At 58.3% G+C, this 17,887-nt stretch overlaps 1 protein-coding gene across 18 annotated transcripts in view; it reads right to left on the bottom strand.

The window, feature by feature from the left end:
• Positions 1 to 17,887, bottom strand: part of CASZ1 (castor zinc finger 1) — a 156,977-nt gene that overhangs the window by 55,044 nt on the left and 84,046 nt on the right. For 2 of the 18 annotated variants that reach the window (XM_036855160.1, XM_036855170.1), the window contains 2 exons: positions 13,216 to 13,267; positions 1,026 to 1,064 (listed from right to left, as the gene is read on the bottom strand). The exons of 13 other annotated variants lie outside the window; for them this stretch is intronic. In XM_036855160.1, coding sequence (XP_036711055.1) covers positions 1,026 to 1,041 — 16 coding nt within the window. In that variant the 5' untranslated portion in view covers positions 1,042 to 1,064; positions 13,216 to 13,267. Of the gene's footprint in view, positions 1 to 1,025; positions 1,065 to 1,504; positions 1,643 to 6,642; positions 6,707 to 13,215; positions 13,268 to 17,887 lie in introns of those variants that run through there. 3 more of the 18 variants (XM_036855179.1, XM_036855142.1, XM_036855207.1) reach the window with 3 other exon arrangements.

Below are 17,887 nucleotides of genomic sequence, written 5' to 3' on the forward strand. Positions count from 1 at the left end.
GAATTATGAACCTGTTTATCACTGACTTCTTTTAAAGACATTTAGCAAGAAGACAGCCTAGGATGAGGGTCCTGGTCAAAATACCATTTCAGTACAGAGGGCTAAGGGAAAGCCTGAAGAACGTAAAGTAAACCTCACTCTGGACTCAGATTGGAACCTCAGATGGGAAGAGAAGAGAAATGTTGAATACAATTAGATTAAAACCAATAAAACACCAAAATCTCAGGATAAACTCTGCTCCAGGCCAGCACTATGCTACGTGGGACCCTAGCCTAGGCGCCATGCTAGGCCCCCCAAAACCCATACGTCCAAATTCAGTAGTTTGTCTGGTCTACCCTCTCCCAGGGTAGGGGCTAAGGGGGATGGGAGAGAGTCCTGGGCCCCTCACTTTGAACTGATAACAGCCGCCTCATCCCACGGATTCTCAGGTGAAAAATACTCATTAGCCATAATAAGCAGCTTGATCATCCGACACAGCCTTGTCCCACATAAATTAAATTCCTTTACCTTGAGAGAGTCGCCCCGAAACCAGACTAACCGCCTTTCCCAACAGGACGCTGCTTTCAAAAACTAAACCATCCCCCACTAAAAAAATAAAAACACACACCCCACAGCCAGACACACAGAGATCTTTGCTGGGGAAGAAGAAAAAAAAAAAAAAACAGAAAAAACACGCAGCCGTTCAAAAAACACGGAGAACAAAAAACAAAAACCCCACGAAAACCCCCTAAATCCTCTCTCTGGGTGCCCCCCAGCTCCCTCTCCCCTAGGTTCTTTCACAATGACAAGCATCAAATTAGTCACAGTCACTAAGCAAGTAACAAATAATAACAATAATATCATCGGAAGCCTCACAATCCAGAAACCAAGGCAAGAAGCGCAGCCCGCACCAGACCCTCTCCAGACCAGCCCACCCCCCACCCCGCCCCGCTCAGCTGCTACCTCATTGGGCTAAAAATAATAACTTCCGTAAAAGAACCGAAAGAAAAGTGAAAGAGCCACCCCTGGTTCCCACCGGCCGGTACCTGTACCAAGATCCATTCTCCTCTCTTTGGTCCCAAACTCTTCGAGGAACGCCAAAAAAAAGAAGAGGAAAGAAAAGAAATCTGTTTAGTCTCTCGCAGTGCCCCCCGCTACCCACCCCAGCTCTCCCCCTCCGCTCTCCGCACCCTCCCCCCATCGAGGGGCGGTCAAGTCCCCGGGCCTGGGGGAGAAATGAGAAGGGAGACCCGGAGGGAGAGCGAAAGTTTCTCCCTCCCGCCCCTCTCTCTCTGGCGCTCCGGCACTGCACACTCAAAGCAGCTCTTCTCTGCTCTCGAGTTTATTAAACTAAAAGAGAAACTATTTATAGACGCGCGCCGGGTCGGGGGGCCCGGCCGGCCCCCGAGGCCGAGGGGCGCCCCCGCCCGCGCCCGGCCCCGCTCCCGCCGCCCCCGCCCCCGCGCCAGGGTCTGAGCCCCGCGGCGGCGCCCCCTGCCCTCCCCCGCCCCACTCCCGTACTCACCATAGTCGGAGAGTCGAAAGCCGAATTCACTTAAATAATCAACTTTCATAATACTTAATTAATGCCTAATTGCGACTGATTACTCCCCGAATAACAAGTTGTTTTAAAGCCCTGATGTCATTGCTCCTGACGGTAACACTCAGGGTAACAGTTTGGCAGGAGGGAGCGGGCGGGCGGGCGGGAGCGGCCGGGGGCGCTGCCAGGCGCCGAGGTGATTGGCAGGGCGGCCGCGGCACCGCCTCCTCCCGGCCCGGCCCGCACCGCCCCGGCAGGTGAAAGAGCAGAGCTCGGCCCGCCCGCGCGCGCGCCCGCCCGCGGGAGGCTGGAGTGAATGGGCTCGCGCTCGCCCGCCCCGCGCCCGCTCCTTCACGCGCGCCTCCGTCTGTTCACTCCCGCGCGCGCGCTCCTCACACGCGCGCCCTCGCCCCGCGCCCGCTCCCTCACGCTCGTGCGCGCGGCCTCAGCGCACCGGCCCGGGCGGCCCGCCTTATTGGCTCAGCGACTGCCCAAACCTTAGACTTCGGAGGAGGGAGGCGGGGACTCGGCGCCCGGGGACGGGAGGGAGGGGGAGGCGGGAGGGGGTCGCGGCGGTCCGAGAGGACCCGGCGGCCCGCGCTCGCGCCCCCGCGCCAACTCTGGCCGGACGCCAGCGGGCGGGCGCGCGCTCGCACGCTCTCCTCGGCGCTCCGGCCCCGCGAGCGCGACTCGATGGCGGCCGCGCGCGGACTCACTCCCCGGCGCCGGCCGGCCGAGGGCTCGCGCCGCGCGCAGCCGAGCAAACTTTTCCGCGCCGGCGGGCGCAGGTGTGTGCGCCGCGGGGTTGCGCCCACCGAGCCGCGCGCCCTGGTGCGCCCCCCGGGCTCTGGGTGCTGGGGTACCAGGCGTTTTGTTTCCTCCCCATCCCTGAATCTCTTCCTGTTGCTGTTGGTGGTGGTGCTTTTTAGCTCTGAGGAGGAAAGACTCTGGGGCCTTGGGCCTGGGCGTCCCGGGGAACACTCGCATCGGCCTCGCGCTGTTCCGCACACCGTGCCCGCCGCAGGCTTCACGAGTGCGGGGACCCCCAGGGCTCCGCCACTTTGGTTTGGCTTCGCCTTTAAATGCGCCCTGGCTCCCCCGCCCCCACCCCGATTGCGGGTGGACCCCGGCTCCGCGCCACATCACTGCTCTCCAGGCCGTCCTCCTCCCGCTGCCCCGCAGTTCCGCCCCCAGGCCCGCAGTGGGGACGGCACCTCCTTCCTCCCTCACCCTGCCTTGGCCGCCTGTCCTCCGAGGGCCCCCACCACGGATCCGCGCTGTCACTTGGGCTCCCAACCGGCCCTCTTGCCTCTGCCACCTCCCATGCGGGGCCCTGGCAGACAGGGCACAGACAACCCTCAACCAAGGAGCCAGCGTCCTGCCACCTGCCCCTCTGACATCGCCGCATTTCCTGTCTGCCAGTTCATCGCTGGACCAGGCAGGGCAACTTCTTCTCTCCTTGCCCTCCTTTCCCCTCAGAGAAAGCACTTTGGTGTATCTTTCGGTCCCCAGATGTCCCTGCTGCAGCCAGATATGTTGAGATTCCTTAAATTTTAGTCATCTAAGTTACCCACTGGGTGGGGGGCAAGGAAGGAGGCAGGTAGGCGAGCAGGAAGGTGGGCAGTTTTGCTTGTGAAGTACCTGGATCTCACTGTCCCCAGCTCTCCCTCTGTCCCTTCTGCAGCCCCCCTGCTGCCTTCCTCCCCTCTCCTGTTTCAGGGGAGGCCACACTGCCTTCAATGAGGGGAGGGGACCAGAACCCAGGCTTTCTTTTCTCTGGTCTTTGGGCAGCATTCAGCAAAATGGCGCTGGACTATTTTTGCAATATTTCTATTTTGCAAAGGGAAGGGCCCAGGGAGGCCTTGGGGCAAGTCAGGGAGTTAATCTACTCTTTTTCCCACGTTCCCCTTATTTTTCTTCTCCCTTTATTTACTTATTTACTTTTTAAATTGCACTTTAGTTCCAAATGGCCTCACAGGGAGATTAGCATCCCTCCCCCATTCGACTGCTCTCCCTGTTGCCTTCTTGGCAACCCCCATTCCTGCTTGTCACACAACCCTCTACCCTTCAGACCTGCCCCATGCCTATGGAGGACGAGTAGCTGGAGAGGCCCAGGAGCTCTGAGTGTCCCCCAGCCCTAAAACCCTGAACAAGGGAGCAGAGCTCCTTAAACAAACCAAGCCCTGTGCTCCCCAGAGGCTGGTACAACTGCTGTCACTGGGCAACCAGGCAGCAAGGACCATGAGCTTCTCCCCAGGTGGGGTCTCAGAGAGGGCACTGCGGTGTCCAGGACTGCTCTGGGGTACACACATGCCGCTGGGTTCTCCCACCCATGACTCCCCAAAGCAAGGCTTACAGCTTTGGGTTGTAACAGCAGTCAGTCAAACCCAAATCCCAATCCTGAAGTGTCTGCTTCCCCATCTGAGCAACTGGGATGTAGAAGGAAGCCTGAAAACATAGGGGTAGAAGGGTGATTTCTGGGTGCGTCTGAAGTGTGCACGTATGGGGAGCTCCCTGCATATGTGACCCACACAGCCTACGGGCTCCCTATGAATGTCCTTCTGGGCTTCTGCTGATGGTGGTCAGGGCATGGGAGGGCATGCCTTCCTGTCACTCACGCAGGGCCAACAGGATTGGCTGCACAATAACCTGGGGGCCTCTGGTGGACAAAGGCTGGAGAGGAATGGCTGAAGGGATAGAACTGAGAGAGCCGGAAGGAAGGCGGAACAGGCAGGGCGGGCGAGAGGGGCTCGCCAAGCACAGCCAGTGGTAGAGGGAGGCGTGAGCTGCCCGGAGAGCCTCAGCTCTGCCAAGACGATGGCCACCATCAGCCACTGCAGGCTTAAGAGGCTCTGCCCAAGAGCGAGGGGCCTTCCTGAGAGGCACAGAAAATGAGACCATCTTAGCGTGTTACGATTTGACATCTGAGAAGGCTGAGGCCGTGTCGTGGAGGGGTCCCCCGATTTCTCTTTCTCTCCGTGTGTGTACTCATACCAAGGCCCAGGACCCTGGCACCTCTGAGCCTGTGGCCCATTTTGCCTTGCGAACCCTGATGTGGTAACACCTCTTCGACCCTGAGGCCAGGCCACAGCTTCTGTGCCTCGGGCCCGGGGAATGGAAAGCCCAGTGCCACAATTCCTCCTGGTCTCAGGCCCTGGGCCCAGAGCCACCAGCTCCTCCTCTCACACCCCGCCTCCAAGGGAAAACGTGGAGCCCTGCCCAGCAATGCCACCCACCAGGCCCCTCACACGGGTCCAGGGGAACCTGTCAGCTGTCCCAGGACAACTTTCCTTCACTGGCTCCCGGCGCCCTCGCATCCCCAGTTTGCCCACTCATTCTCTCTCCCTCCCGAGCCCGGGGCCTTCTCACTCACCAGCCTACTTACACACCAGGTATCTCATGCTTTATCTGCTCTCATTTTGAATTTGTAACTTTCACATAAACTTGAACAAAGCTCCTTTTGTTTCTGCACCCCACCCCGGGATCCCAATAAACTGGTTCCCTCTGAGGCGACTGGGCCAGGACACAGGAGCCTTGGCCAGACGACTGCGGGTGCATGTGAGCAAGCATGTTCGCACCTGCGGGGGAGTCTGTGTGCCTGCCTGTGAGTGCACTCCCCAGGCGGGCGGCGGGAGGGGTCACGGGGAGCCTTGAGTGAGCGAAGTGTGGATGGGAAGGATGGTGGGGATGGAGGGCAGAGCCCAGATGCCATGGCACGGGGATGGGATAGCCTGCCAGTAGGGCACGAGAGGTCATGGGCCCCCGATGGGTGGGCATCGGGGCAGGGGGTGGACGGGGATGAAGAGGAAACAAAGAGCAGAGAGGCACAGCAAAGTGGGTGGCGGAGCGACGGGCTGAGGCCGGGCTCGGGCTAAGTGTAAGGCAGATACAGGGATCGCATTATGGCGGTCTAGGGGCTGGCACGGCCGCACGCTCAGCCCCGTAATCCTGTTAGCCAGCAATCTCCATTCCGAAAGAGCTTCATTTCTTTGTGAATATTTGTAAACTAGATATCTAATGGAAAATTATAGGAAAATTATAGTGAAATTCATGACGGAGAAATCCGATTATCCCTAATTCAATTATGCCATCTTAGCCCACACAGCACATTTCCCATTTTTTTCCCATAAATACCGATGCCAGGGGTCCCGGTAATCAAATAAAATTGAAAATCATCTTCCCATTAAATTCAATTAGCCGCAATTTCTAAAGCCTATCAGAGATTTTAATTACTAAATTATAAAATTCTCCAATGCTAAATTGAAACCAAAAAAATTGCACATCCTTATATTTCAGAGAAAAAAAAGGGGGGCCAGCAAAATCCTCGGAAAATGCCCTACTCTCTGTGCCCGGCTCCAAAGCAGGTCCCCTACCTGGAGGGACAGCGCACCGCTGCCTACTTGCCAGGCTGAGGACGAAGCCAGGGGGGCAGAGGAGAGGGCCCTGTCAGGGGAGGGGCTGAGGCATATTAATTTAACAGAGGGGCAAAGCACACCTCCAACCCCAAGCAGCTGGAGCTGGGCTGGCCCCTGGAGAGGACCCGCGTCCTCACTGGCTGTCCTGGCTCCTGAGATGCCCTCAACTTTGTCCCCCACGGAGAGTGAGGTCTATAACTGCTACCTTCTTGGCCCGTGGACATGGCTCGGGCCCAGGTCACAGCTTGGCCTCAGGGTAGCAGACCAGAGGCAGCCGGCTTCTTACTCAGTTGCCGGCTCTCTGACCACCTAGCCGGGCCCCCAGATGGCCTGGGCTGGGACAGAGGTGGGAGTAGGACGGAACCCCATGTTGAGGGTGGCCAGACATCATGGGAGGGGTCCGTGGCCCCGAGCCTTCTCCAGAGCATTCCCAGGAGCCATGGGTCCTGGCTGTGTACCAGCCTCCTGAGAGAAGAGCTGGGGATGGACATGGCCCAAATTCGGCCTCTCCCTGTGCTTCCAGCTCATTCCTTGTTCTTACCCTCTTCTGGGAAGCTGACCGGCTGAACTGGCCAGAAGGAATACCCTTGCCCCGCGGGAGAGCTCACTCTTTCGCCCCCATCTCCTTTTAGGGAAGCGCTGGCCATAACCCCAACGGTAGCCCCTCCTCTCTCACCGCCCCCCCCCCCGCCCCCGCAGGCCACTTACCCAACTCTAAAGCCTGCTCTAGGAGTCAGAAGAGCCTGGGGAGGTGGCACCGGTGGTAGCATAAAGGGACCTTAGATCTGAAACCCAAGGTGGGTGGCTGGGTGGGCAGCTGCTGGGCCCGGCAGTTTCAGGGCAGCCAGGAGCTGAGCTGCCAGCAGCCAAGCTGCCAGCAGCCCAGCACCCAGGGAGCAGGGAGCAGGTTTAATTTGCCAGGCAGTCAGGAGTGCCAGCAGGGGAGGCACCCGCAAACAAAACAAAAACAAAAAAGTTAATTATCTTTGGCTTTTTCTTAATAAATATCCAAACTGGCCCGGCCGGATCCTCCGCTTTGGAGGGAGAGAGAAGAAGGAGGAAAAAACCCCAAACCAAATCCAACAGACTCATTCTCTACCTTTCCCTTTGTCTCTCATCCTTGTATTTCTCTCTTATCAGAGGCAGTAACAGTTTCACATTAATTCCCAAATTTTGCAAGTGCAAGAGTGTGGTCACAAAAAGCTTTTTTTTGTTTTTTTTTTAAAGTTTTGGGGTGGGAAAGTGGGCATGTGAAGAAGAAAGAGGCAGGCAGGAGGAAAAAAGGTGAGAAGAAACAGGACAGAAGCAGAAGGAGTGACAAAAAGACAGAAGGAAAGAGAGAGAAGAAAAAACAGAGAAAGTGTGATGCGGGGAACTGAGCTCGTTGCATTGCCCCCAGGGACACGGCCCAGCCTGTGGCCCCAACCTGGGCAGGGACCTTTTCTGGAATGTTATGTTGGCATTTTATTTCGGTTGCAATTATCAGCTACAGGAGATAATGGGGATTTTTCATCTTAAAGCTCCAAACCACCTAGGTCTCATTGGCCACTTGGTCTCCCCTGCTGCTGCGAGTTCGTGTGCCAGCCCTCCCTTCCAGGAGCTTGGCTGGGGAAGAGGGGAGGTTGGCTGTCCTTCTGAGGCGTGTGACTTTTTCTGTGTGGAATCCCAAGTATACCTGGGGAGAGAGATGCGTGTTGCCACCTGGGCCTACGTGTTTGCATGGTGCTCATACACGCCTGAGCCCATGCTGTTAGAAACATCTGGTAGGGCACGTGGTGGGGGGTAGGCAGCCAGGACATCGGGCAGTCCCTCACGGAGCACGGGCGCTGGAGTCCCACTACCTGGGTTCAAACCCTAGCTCTATCTCTCGCCAGCTGTGCAACCTCAATCAAGTCACTGACCCTCTCTGAGCCTCCATTTTCTCAGCATCACAGTCAACAATAATTAGTGATTGCCGAGGGCTGAGGGTAGGGGAGAATGGGGAGTGACTGCTAATGAGTACGGGCTTTCCTTCTGGGGTGATGGAGATAGTCTAAAATTAGATAGTGGTGATGGTGGCACAACCTTGGGAATATACTAAAAACCACTGAACTGTACACTTGGTATGTGAATTATGTCGCAATAAAGTGGTTATAAAAAAGTGGGGATAAAGAGGGGGAATGATAACAGCACTTACTGCATCGAGCTGTCAGAAGGGCATACAGAGCACGTAGCCTGGCACAGAGTAACGCTCACTAAGGATTCACGAGTAGTCACTCATATGGATTGTGGAGGACGGGCTGGCATCCTGGGGCCTGGGCTGGTATCCGTGAACTCATACTGCTGGGGCTTACAAACGTCTACCTGGGGCCTTGGGGCAGGGCCAGCAGGTTGTCAAGCAGCTGAGCTGCCCGCCCCCAGTACTTGGTTGGGGCTCCTGGGTGACTGCTCCCTGGCAGGGATGGGAGAGTGCATGGCCCTCCTCCTGCCTCCCCGCCCGCGTCCCTGGAGAGGAGGCTGCCCACCGTGGCAGGCAGACTCTGTGCTCACTCTCCTCGTCTCACAGAGCACTCATATTTTCCATGTGCAGCAGACCGTGAATTCACCTTCATACTAGTTACAGGGTTATTTAGCTTCTCCTGACACTGACAATCACCAAACTTTAATTCGCTGCTCGGTTTCTCCCTGCTGCGCCCTCTGCCCACCCCCAAAATCACTGGGAGAGGATGGGAAGAACGTAGGTCTGGCCCGCTCTTGCCAAAGCCTGCCCTTCGGAGTGATGGAGCGATGGGAGGAGGGGGGTTGGTCAGAAGGAGAAGATGATGGGCAGAGGGCGGAGAGAGAGAGCAGTACGAGACAGAAGAAGTATCACCAGGGCTAAGGGGAGCTTCCATCCTGCTCCTCTGGCCTGACACTAATGTATTCAACCTGACGTCCATCCCGTTATGAATGAAGACTCAGCTGACTGGGCTGTGGGTCTGAGGGCTGGCAGCCCTGGCCAGGACCTCCGGGGCCAGGACTCACTAAGATTCCCAGGACCAGGCAGCTGGCATGGGCTGGCTCCTCTGCCTGATGCTGGACGAGCAGGTGCCCATCTGGGAACTCACCAGAGGGAGCCCATTCTTACCACCTGAGAAGCCAGCTCTCATTTCCTCCCGCCTCTCCCGTGCCAGTCTCCTGTCAGGCCAAGCCCTCCTGCCCTGTAGAGGTTTCTCTCTGGCTTACAGCCCTGTTGCCGGGATCACGTCTCTCTTCCTTTGATAAAGCCAGGGGGGTCTGCTCAAAGCTACTGACAAGCATCAGATGAGAAACAGAGACTGAGACATCGCCCACCAAGGATCCCAATCACACAATCCTGGGACCAGTGTAGGAGCCAGGGCCCAAATGTGGCCACGAGTCTGCTTCCTCGCCCAGTGGGAGGGGCCGCTGCTGCCCTGAGCACCCAGGCCAGCCCCAGCAGGGTCTTTGTCTCTCTTCCCTTGCCTTCGACAGATCCCCTTCTTTCTGTCTCCTCTGCACTCCCACAGCTTTCCAGGAGTGGGCCCAGCTTCCAGAAGATCCAAAGAGGCCTCTGGTTAGCTCAGGGGCCAGGCAAGCCCAGAGATCTCAGACTCTTCCTCTCAGCTACTCTCCACCTCCTGAAGTGGTCACCATCACCTTTCCCCAAAGCCTCCCGGGCAAGCGAGGTTTCCTCTGAGGACCATTTGGTGGAAACAGGGGACTCTCTTATTCGCCAAATCCAAGCTGGCTCCATCAGCCACTCATTGGGCGGAGAGTCCCAGGAGCAGAGAGACTCACAAGGCAAGGACCTGGGGGGCTCGCAAAAGCAGAGGCAGGGCCGGGGGCAGAGCCAGGAGGGGAGAGGCAGGGAAATCCACTGGTGGGTCCAAGCTCTGCCTGCTTCCTCCCAGCCCTAGTCCACTGCCCCACCCCTGCTGGCAGGGGAAGTGGCCATGGTGGCCTGGGCAAGAGAGATGTCAACGGGAGCGATGGCAGAGATGGGAGAAGGGGCTTGTTGACTGCAAACTGTCCATTATGGCTCAGATTATAAGCATATTGCGCAGGGCTCTCTGCACGATGCCGAGGAAATCCAATACGCTGAAAGGTTAATGCAATCAATTAGGGTGACAAGGAAGTAAAGTAAAGCCTTCGGAGTAGATGAAAAGGAGAGAGAGGGAGAAAGAAAGAGCGCCATGGAGTTGGGGGTGGCAGTACGGGCGGTGGGAAGGTGAAGAGGAAGAGAAACTAATGGGATGCAGAGAGAAGGCTTGGAGGGGAAAACAGATCTACAAAGGGCCAGGAGCCCGCGAAAAGAGGACAGTAAGAGAGACGGCAGCAGAAGCAGCAGGAAAGGGCAACTAGTGAGCTGTGCGGGGACCCGGCTCCCAGCCCGTCTCAGACCCCTGACTGCTGCGCAGCTTCAATTTCCTTCCCGCTCCCCCCTTCCCCCTCCCTGCCAGCCTTTCCTCTAGGGCTTGGAGCCTGGCTCCCAGATTAGCTCACAGCGCTAGTCATGTGCAGCCTTGGTCCCTGCCCCTGTACTGAGCGTGTGCCCACCGTGTAACGTCCAGGGCCTTCTCCACAGAACTGTAGACTGGGTCCCAATTGCCCCAGAATGGGCCCAAGTTCAGACCCGGACCCTTCCCTTGGCTTGCTTTGCTCTCAGCAGACCCCACAGCTTTCCCCTACGCATCCTAGTTCGTACTTGCAACAAGCCTGCAAAGCAGAGAGCGTGGTGGTCAGGGCTCCGTTTTACAGATAGAGAAACTGGTGCTCGAGAGGTTATGCGACTTCCCAGGGCCCTGCAGCAGACATGGAGGACCCGGGACCGACCTGAGAACTCCAGTGACTCCCCGTCCACCACCCGTGCGGCGTTTTCTTCCACGGCCCTCGCTCAAGCGAGGAGCCTCAGCTTCTCCAAGGTGAGGGACTCAGTGGTCCCGGGCAGGGGAGGGGGACTGCATGGAACCTGCCTAGGGATGACTGCTGGCTCCTACATGCATGGTGGAGACCCAGGCTCTGGCAGGTGAAAAGGAATGAAGGAAGGAGGGAACGCAGGCGCTGCCTACCTGTCAGGCCCCGGGCTAGACACCTTCGGCCCCATTAACTCACTCGCTTGTCCCAATAACCCTGCAAAGTAGATATTCTGCTCATCTTGCAGAAGAGGAAACTGTGGATCTGAGAACTTGCTAAAGGCTACAGGATGGAGACACAAGGCTCCTGGATCCTGGGAGCAAGAGATCTGAGGAGACAGTGGCTGTCAAGGAGAGGACAAGCCGGGACTTCTAGGTAGGTGGGACTGAGCAGGAGATGAGGTCCTACAAAGAGCAGAGAAAGAAAGGGCAGCCCCAAAGGGACCAGGAGTGCAAGCAGCCCCGCAACCTCAGGGACAGGCCTGGGCCCCTCAGAGCAAGACACGAGCACAGAGCAGGATGATGGTTGCACAGCACTGTGAACGTACTTAATGCTAGGGAACTGCACACTTAAAAATGGTTACAATGGTAAATTTCATGGTGTGTATATTTTACCACTGGAAAAAAAAAAAAAGAGCAGAGGGCAGGAGCCAGAAACCCCGGAGGGAGAGACAATAAACTTTTCCTACAAAGGGCCAGATAAATATTCTAGGCTTTTCAGGCCAAACATGCTCTGTTGTAGCTACTCAGCTCCGCCGTCATAGAGTGAAAGCAGCCATAACTGATATGCAGATGAGCGGGTGTGGCTGTGTTCCAATAAAACTTTATTTACAAAAACAGGCAGTGGGCCAAATTTGGCCCTCTGGTCATACTTTGCCAAGCCTTGCTCCAGAGAATGGAAGCACCTGGGGCTGACTTTCAGGACAGAAGTAGCCAATCTGAACCTTGCCAAGAAGTGGAAGGAAGGGCTGGGCAGAGGGCTCAGGAGGAAATCAGGTTCTCATTACCAGCAGAGGGTGGAGAAAAAGAAGGGAAAGAGAACAAGGGCTGGATGGGAAACAGATGTCCAGGAACTGGTCCATCCCAGCTCCCAGCATCCTAAGCCCTCCACTGTGCTTCAGAGTCTCAGGGATGATATGAAGGGGCGGAGAGTTGAAGCTCTCAACATGCTAGGAGTCTTGATGCCAGGAGAGAGGTGTTGGGCTCTGGCTAAGAGAGGACGGGAGTGGGGCAGCAGCAGGGTCGGGCTGGCCAGAAGGGATGCCAGGGGAGAGAAAGGCGAGGAGAGAGGCCCGGGGAGCAGAGCTGTAACCAGGGTGGTGCTGGCGGCAAAGGGAGGAATCCACAGGCCCCAGTGAGAGCGCAGGGCGCGGGCCGGGCCTGCCCTACACCGGCCGCCTCTGATCACGTTTTCAGGGCCACTGCCCGCCGGCACAGACAATGCTGGGGGAGCCTTTGAAGTCCGAAAGGGATGCCGCGGTGGGAGCCTCTCGAATCTCCTCCCTTCCCCCATCCTCCCGGGGGAGGGGGCCAGCAGGACAAAACCCAGAGCCGGTCACAGCCGGGCCCCCGAAATGCGTGAGACAAAGGGAAAACAAACAGGTTTGGAGCCAGGCGCACGGTGCCGTGTCTGTCCCCCGCCCCGCCGAGCACGGATGATGGATGGCTGCAGCCAGCCAGCTCGCCCGCCGGGCAGGCCCCGCTATTTACATAACACTGGCGTTCCACCGGTCACCTCTGACACGGCGCTGCCTGGGGCCGAGGCCCGGTGGCCCCGAGGTTCCTCGAGCCACCCGAGAACTGAGACAGCCTGTGAAGGCCCGGCCAGGCCAGGGGAGCCCAGCGCCCGGGGAAGGGAAGGGCAGCAGCCTGGTCTGGGCTCAGGGCCTGGGGCCTCCTCCCTGCCAGCCTCCCACGGAAGAAGGAGGGCCGGGAGCTTCCCAGGAGAGAGGACTTCTAGGGCTTTCAAGTCCACGCGGTTCCCCAAGCACGAGCTACAAGCAGAGCTTCCAGGGAGAGCTGGCAGCAGCCACAGCGGGCAGACAGCACTGCGGAGAGCTGGGCACGGTACTGCCGGGCGGCTGAGCCCTGGCACCACAGATGCCCCTTTGCCTCATGCTGCCTTGAACACATTCCACGCCCAGAGTCAGCGATCCACGGGTCCCCAGCCCATTTCCAGCCTAAGAACGAATCTGAGACTCTTCTACCGGGGTCATCTTTTCCTGCCAGGTTCAAATAGGCAGTGTGGTTCCAATTCCCTGTCTCCATCTTCCAGACCCACCCTGGGGGCTCGGCACGACTGGGCCCAGCCCAGGGTGACACGTGTACCAGGCGCGTGGTCACCACTGGGGGGAAGGACCCACGGATCAGGGAAGGGCTCAGGCCTTACCTTGTAGCGGGTCCTAGAGGCTCCTCTCTCGCAGTGGGGGCGTCACTTCATCCTGGGGAGGGACAGAGAAGAGCCTCTTAGCCTTTCAAGGCAGGACGCGTACAACTCCCCAGTGTGTGCCCAAGGGCTCCCTGCCACCCCCAGGCCAAGGGGCTGATGCTCCAGGGTGGCCAAGGGTGTCAAAAATTCAGACGCGCGGAGTGGGCACTGATTTTGGCCCATCTGAAAGGACGTGCCGACCAAAATTTGAAAAAATTCAGAAAGCAGCAGGGGCTGATCACAGTGGAAATATGGTCCTCAGGACACCCCTAACCAAAGAGAGGAAAGTCAGAGCATACTGCACACACCTCCGTGGAGGCAGAGATGCGGGTGTGCGGGTCGGGGTGCTCCCCTGGAGCTGCAGTGGTTGAGCAGCAGGGCCTGGGGACGATGACAGGCTACAGCAGCGCCCATCCCTCACTCTCTTCCCTTGGCCCCTGAAAATCTACAGCAGATGGGTGACTGAGGCGCAAGGGTGGACCAGGGGCCAGGGCACCAGGAGGCCTCAACTCCCAGGAATAGGCTGCAGACAGCACCTTCCACCCTGGGGTGCTACTGATGAGTCACAAGCCATGCCGGGGGCCCACGTAGGGAGAGGGAAAATGGCCCAGCAAGGTGGGGGGTCTTTAGCCAACACGTGACTCAGCCCAGCTTGCCAGGCCCAGGCCCTCCTGCCCAGCGCGTGAGTCTGGGGAGCCAGGTTCAAATGGGACAGACGCCTCGTGTGGACAGAAAACCCAAGGAGCCTTCTGCCTGCTGACCTGGGCCCACCTGCCCTTGCCCGAGCCAGGCCGGGCCACCCCACCCCACTCCCACCCCGTGGGCCTTCAGAACTCCACCCGTACTCGGGAAGGGTTTTCTGTTTATTAGGTTTTTTTTCTCCCTACTCCCTCCTTTGTGGCTTATCAATGATGCAAGAGGAATAACACCAATTTCCTTAGGCTGTGTAATCCCCAAATCAGATTGGGGGGATTGCGAGAGGTGAGGTGACCTTGTACAGGGCTCCGGGAATGCCACCCAGTTCTGCCGCCCGCCCTCCCATTCCCAGGGCATATTTAGACAGATAATGCTAATTGTACTTGACGCATCCTCCTAAGGAGGGCTGGGTCCTCTGCCAGCTTTCGCTGCCTTTGCTGGGCTGCCTGGGTGGAGGGTGCCCACTGAGGCAGAGCCCACCCTGCTGGACACCGGGCTCTGGTGGGCATCGAGCCGTTGGGGGGGTTACCCCATGGGCCTCTGATGCCCATCTGACCCAGATGGTAGGAAGCTAAGATTCTGCAGAGAGCTGCGCGGACAGAGAGACGGGGCAGCAGAGAGGAGAGGGGAGCCCTGCTGAGATGGAAGAGGGGGCCGAGGTGGGGAGAGTGGAAAAAACAAGCAGTCGGAGAGGAGAGCTGGATGAAGTGGAGGCCAACAGGGCTGGGCCACGGGGCAAGGGAGAGAGACCCTGGGCCTCCGCTGAGAGGCGCTGGGCAGACTTGGCTGTCAGAGCTCACAGCCCAGCCAGCCCGCCCAGGGGCCCAGAGGGGCGTCATCGCTGTCCGGTCCATCCCACACCCGCCCGCCTGAGATCTCTCAAGGCACCCCGGCCAGCCTCCCTTGAACCTCCAAAGCCCCCCAACTCCACAACTCCAGTATCTCCCTTCCACCACCTTTTTCTCCCCTCCCATCCTCCCCAGCAACTGTGCATTTATTAATTCATGAGGCACTAATTAGTTCTTTGTTTAATTTTGTGTTAAACAGACTGACCGGAATGATAACGACTCGCAGTGCGGTGTTGCCGTCCCCAACCACCCCTGTTTTCTGACAACAAGGGAGCGCGGGAGACCGGAGCGCTGAACCCAAATCCCTCAGCAGTTGCACTTCATTAAGTCAAAATGTGACAAGAAGCTTAGAGAGCAACTTGCAGATCTGATCACACAGAACAATCGGGGAGGAAACTTTCCAGGAGTTGGCTGGGGGTGGACGAGGGATGGGGAGGGGCAGAGATGCTTACCGTGCGGGGACCAGGACGTGAACCGGGGTCCTGCCCCTCACCTGGCCCTGGGGCAGGCGGCCTGGCGGACGGGAGCAGGGAGGCTGTCTCTGGGTGGGATCTGGGACACTGGGTGGATTCTGGAACCCCCGTGGGGACCTGAGAAGTTCAACTTTCTCTCTCCATCCTGCCCGGGCATCTTCCCCTGTCACTCTCTGCCTCTCAGTGTTCCCGCTGTTTGGTTCTGGCCTGTGTGAGTGAGTGACTGGGCACAGCCAGGGCCTGGCAGAGAACCAGAAAGCTGCTGCAGTTAAGGAAGGATTCTGCAAGGCCGGGGTGGGAAACACAGAGGAGACCAGGAGCCCCAACACTTAGGAAGGCTGAAGTTAAGTGCAACCCTTCCAGGCTAAGAAACAGAAGTAACGTGCTCAGGGATCCCGGCCAACACAGCCACTCTCCACCAGCCGTCCACCCATCCACCCATCCACCCATCCTGCACTCATCCAACGTTCTTCAACCTAAGTGCTCCGACCAGAAAACGGAGGACCAAGAGGTTGAGTTCTATGCAGAGGTCCACAGTAAATCAGAAACAGAGCCAGGTCTGTTTGGCTTCCGGGCTGTAGTGGCTGACTGTAGGCAGGCAGCTGAGCTAACAGTGACCACAAGCCTTGCTACCTGCTCCCTCCTGTCTATGTGACAAAGCAAGACCTTGGCCCAGACGTGTCAAGCTGCTAACCCCATAGGTCCACAGGGAGGGATCGGAACTAAGCCCTGTCCCAGTCTAAAGACAGGGCCCCTGCTCTCCTTTTACCGGACCCTAATCTCGGAAGATGTGGACAATGTCTTACATAAATGAGAACATGGAGGGGGATAGGAGGAGGAGAATAAGAACAAAGCACACAGAGAAAGTTGACAGAGGAGAGCCCAAGAGCCGGATTGTGTGTGAAGATCCTCCTGCCTTCTTCCCATTGGCCACTGCGCCAGCCCAGGTGTGGCCTGACCCACCCGCTGAGGGCCGGGGCCTGAGGCAGAGTCTGCAGGTCAGCCTTGCCCTTGCCTTCCCCCGGCCGGTTCGGTTCGGAAGTGCAGTGGTCTCTCACCCGAGCCTGGCAGCCCTGGGCTGGCTTCTGTTCATTTGCTGTCAGGCTGCCTAAGCAAACCAATTAAAACTAATCATTAATTATAAAAGAGAGCAAGAAGAGTAGAAGAGAGGGGAGAGGGTGAAAGGGCGAGGTGGGAAGGAGGAGAGGGAAAGTGGGGTAGAGAGGGAAGACGCGGAGGGCCTGCAGGGAGCTCGGAGTGGGGGACCGTGGGCCTGGGAGCTGGAGGGGACCAGAGGCACAGGAGGTGCTGGAGTTGAGGGAGGGCAGGAAGGGCGCCAAAGATGGTAGGGAGGGGGCTGCCGCGGGCCGGGGTGGGGGGGTGGGTGGAGGGAAAGGCTGGAGAGGAGGGAAGGGGCAGAGGGAAGGGTGAAGAAGCTGCTGTGACCAGCGTACCAGGACCCGAAGAGGCCTCGTCCGCCTGCAGTCCCCTCTGGCTGGAGCCACCGACCATCCGGGACGTGGCTTCCGAGCGTCTCACCCGGGGCTCCCCTGCTCCATATTTATGAGGCGCAGCTGATTACGCAGCACCGGGCCAGGCTCCTCAGCCCTGCCGCCCCTACCTGCTCCCCAGCCCTCGCAGGCCACAGAGGGGCGGCTCGGGGCAGCTGTCGCGGCCCATCTACCCCGCCCCCCCACGCTGTCTCCTGCCCCCTCCGGCACCCGCACACACCCCGTCCGTCTCCAGGCCGGGCCCTTTCACAGGGCTGAGGCCGTGTCAGCGGGCAGCTTGAGGAGGGGGGCAGCACAGACAACAAGGGGCAGTGTCATGGAAACGGGCACTTTCCCCGAGAAATATTCTGTTTGGCCTCCTTCCTGCATTGAGGAGCTGTCAGGAGCCTGAGTGAGAGCCAAACCACCCCGGGACCAGGCGTGACAAAACCTATTTTCTGCCTCAAATTTGATTGATTAAAAAACTTTTTAGGAAAACCATGTTAAAAGAGTGAAGAAAAAAAAAAAGAGAGAGAGTGAGAAGGAGAAAGACAGAGAAAGAGAGAGAGAGAAAGAGAGAGAGAGAGAGAGGAACGAGGAGGAAAGAAAGAAAGAGAATGAAAGTGCTGCGGGCGCAGGGCCACGGGCAGGGGCCGCGCTGTTGCCCCGGCAATGACGCCAGGGCCGGCGTGTCAGCCCGGTGGCCGCCGCGGCAGAACCAGGCACAACGGAAAGGTCAAAGGAAGCCCCAAACGTCTACACAGTGGTTAGCAGGACAATGAGGGGCCGAGGGCACGCACGATCCAGCAGGTGCCAGATCCAGAGGAGGCGGCGGCCGGGGCAGGTTGTCCGTCCGCGTAGGGGAAGGAGCCCAACAGCCGCAGGCAGGCCGGGGACAGCCGGGGGTCAGCGCCAGGCCTCCGGATTGGCTCTGAGGAGGCGGGCAGTGGTCTGCAAACACAGTCTGGGCTGAAATTTGGCCAGGCTCCTTAAAACCCTGTACAGGGTCAAGAGGAAGGATCTAGTAGTCTGGGGGCAGGAAAGGGGTTTTCCCACCTTGTTCTCGGAAGTCCTGGCTCATAGAGGTACCCAGCTGACCCGCCCGTCCCGCGGGGGCTGAAGCCTC

This window comes from Balaenoptera musculus, chromosome 1, assembly GCF_009873245.2.
Source record: "Balaenoptera musculus isolate JJ_BM4_2016_0621 chromosome 1, mBalMus1.pri.v3, whole genome shotgun sequence".
NCBI classification, from domain to species: Eukaryota; Metazoa; Chordata; class Mammalia; order Artiodactyla; family Balaenopteridae; genus Balaenoptera; species Balaenoptera musculus.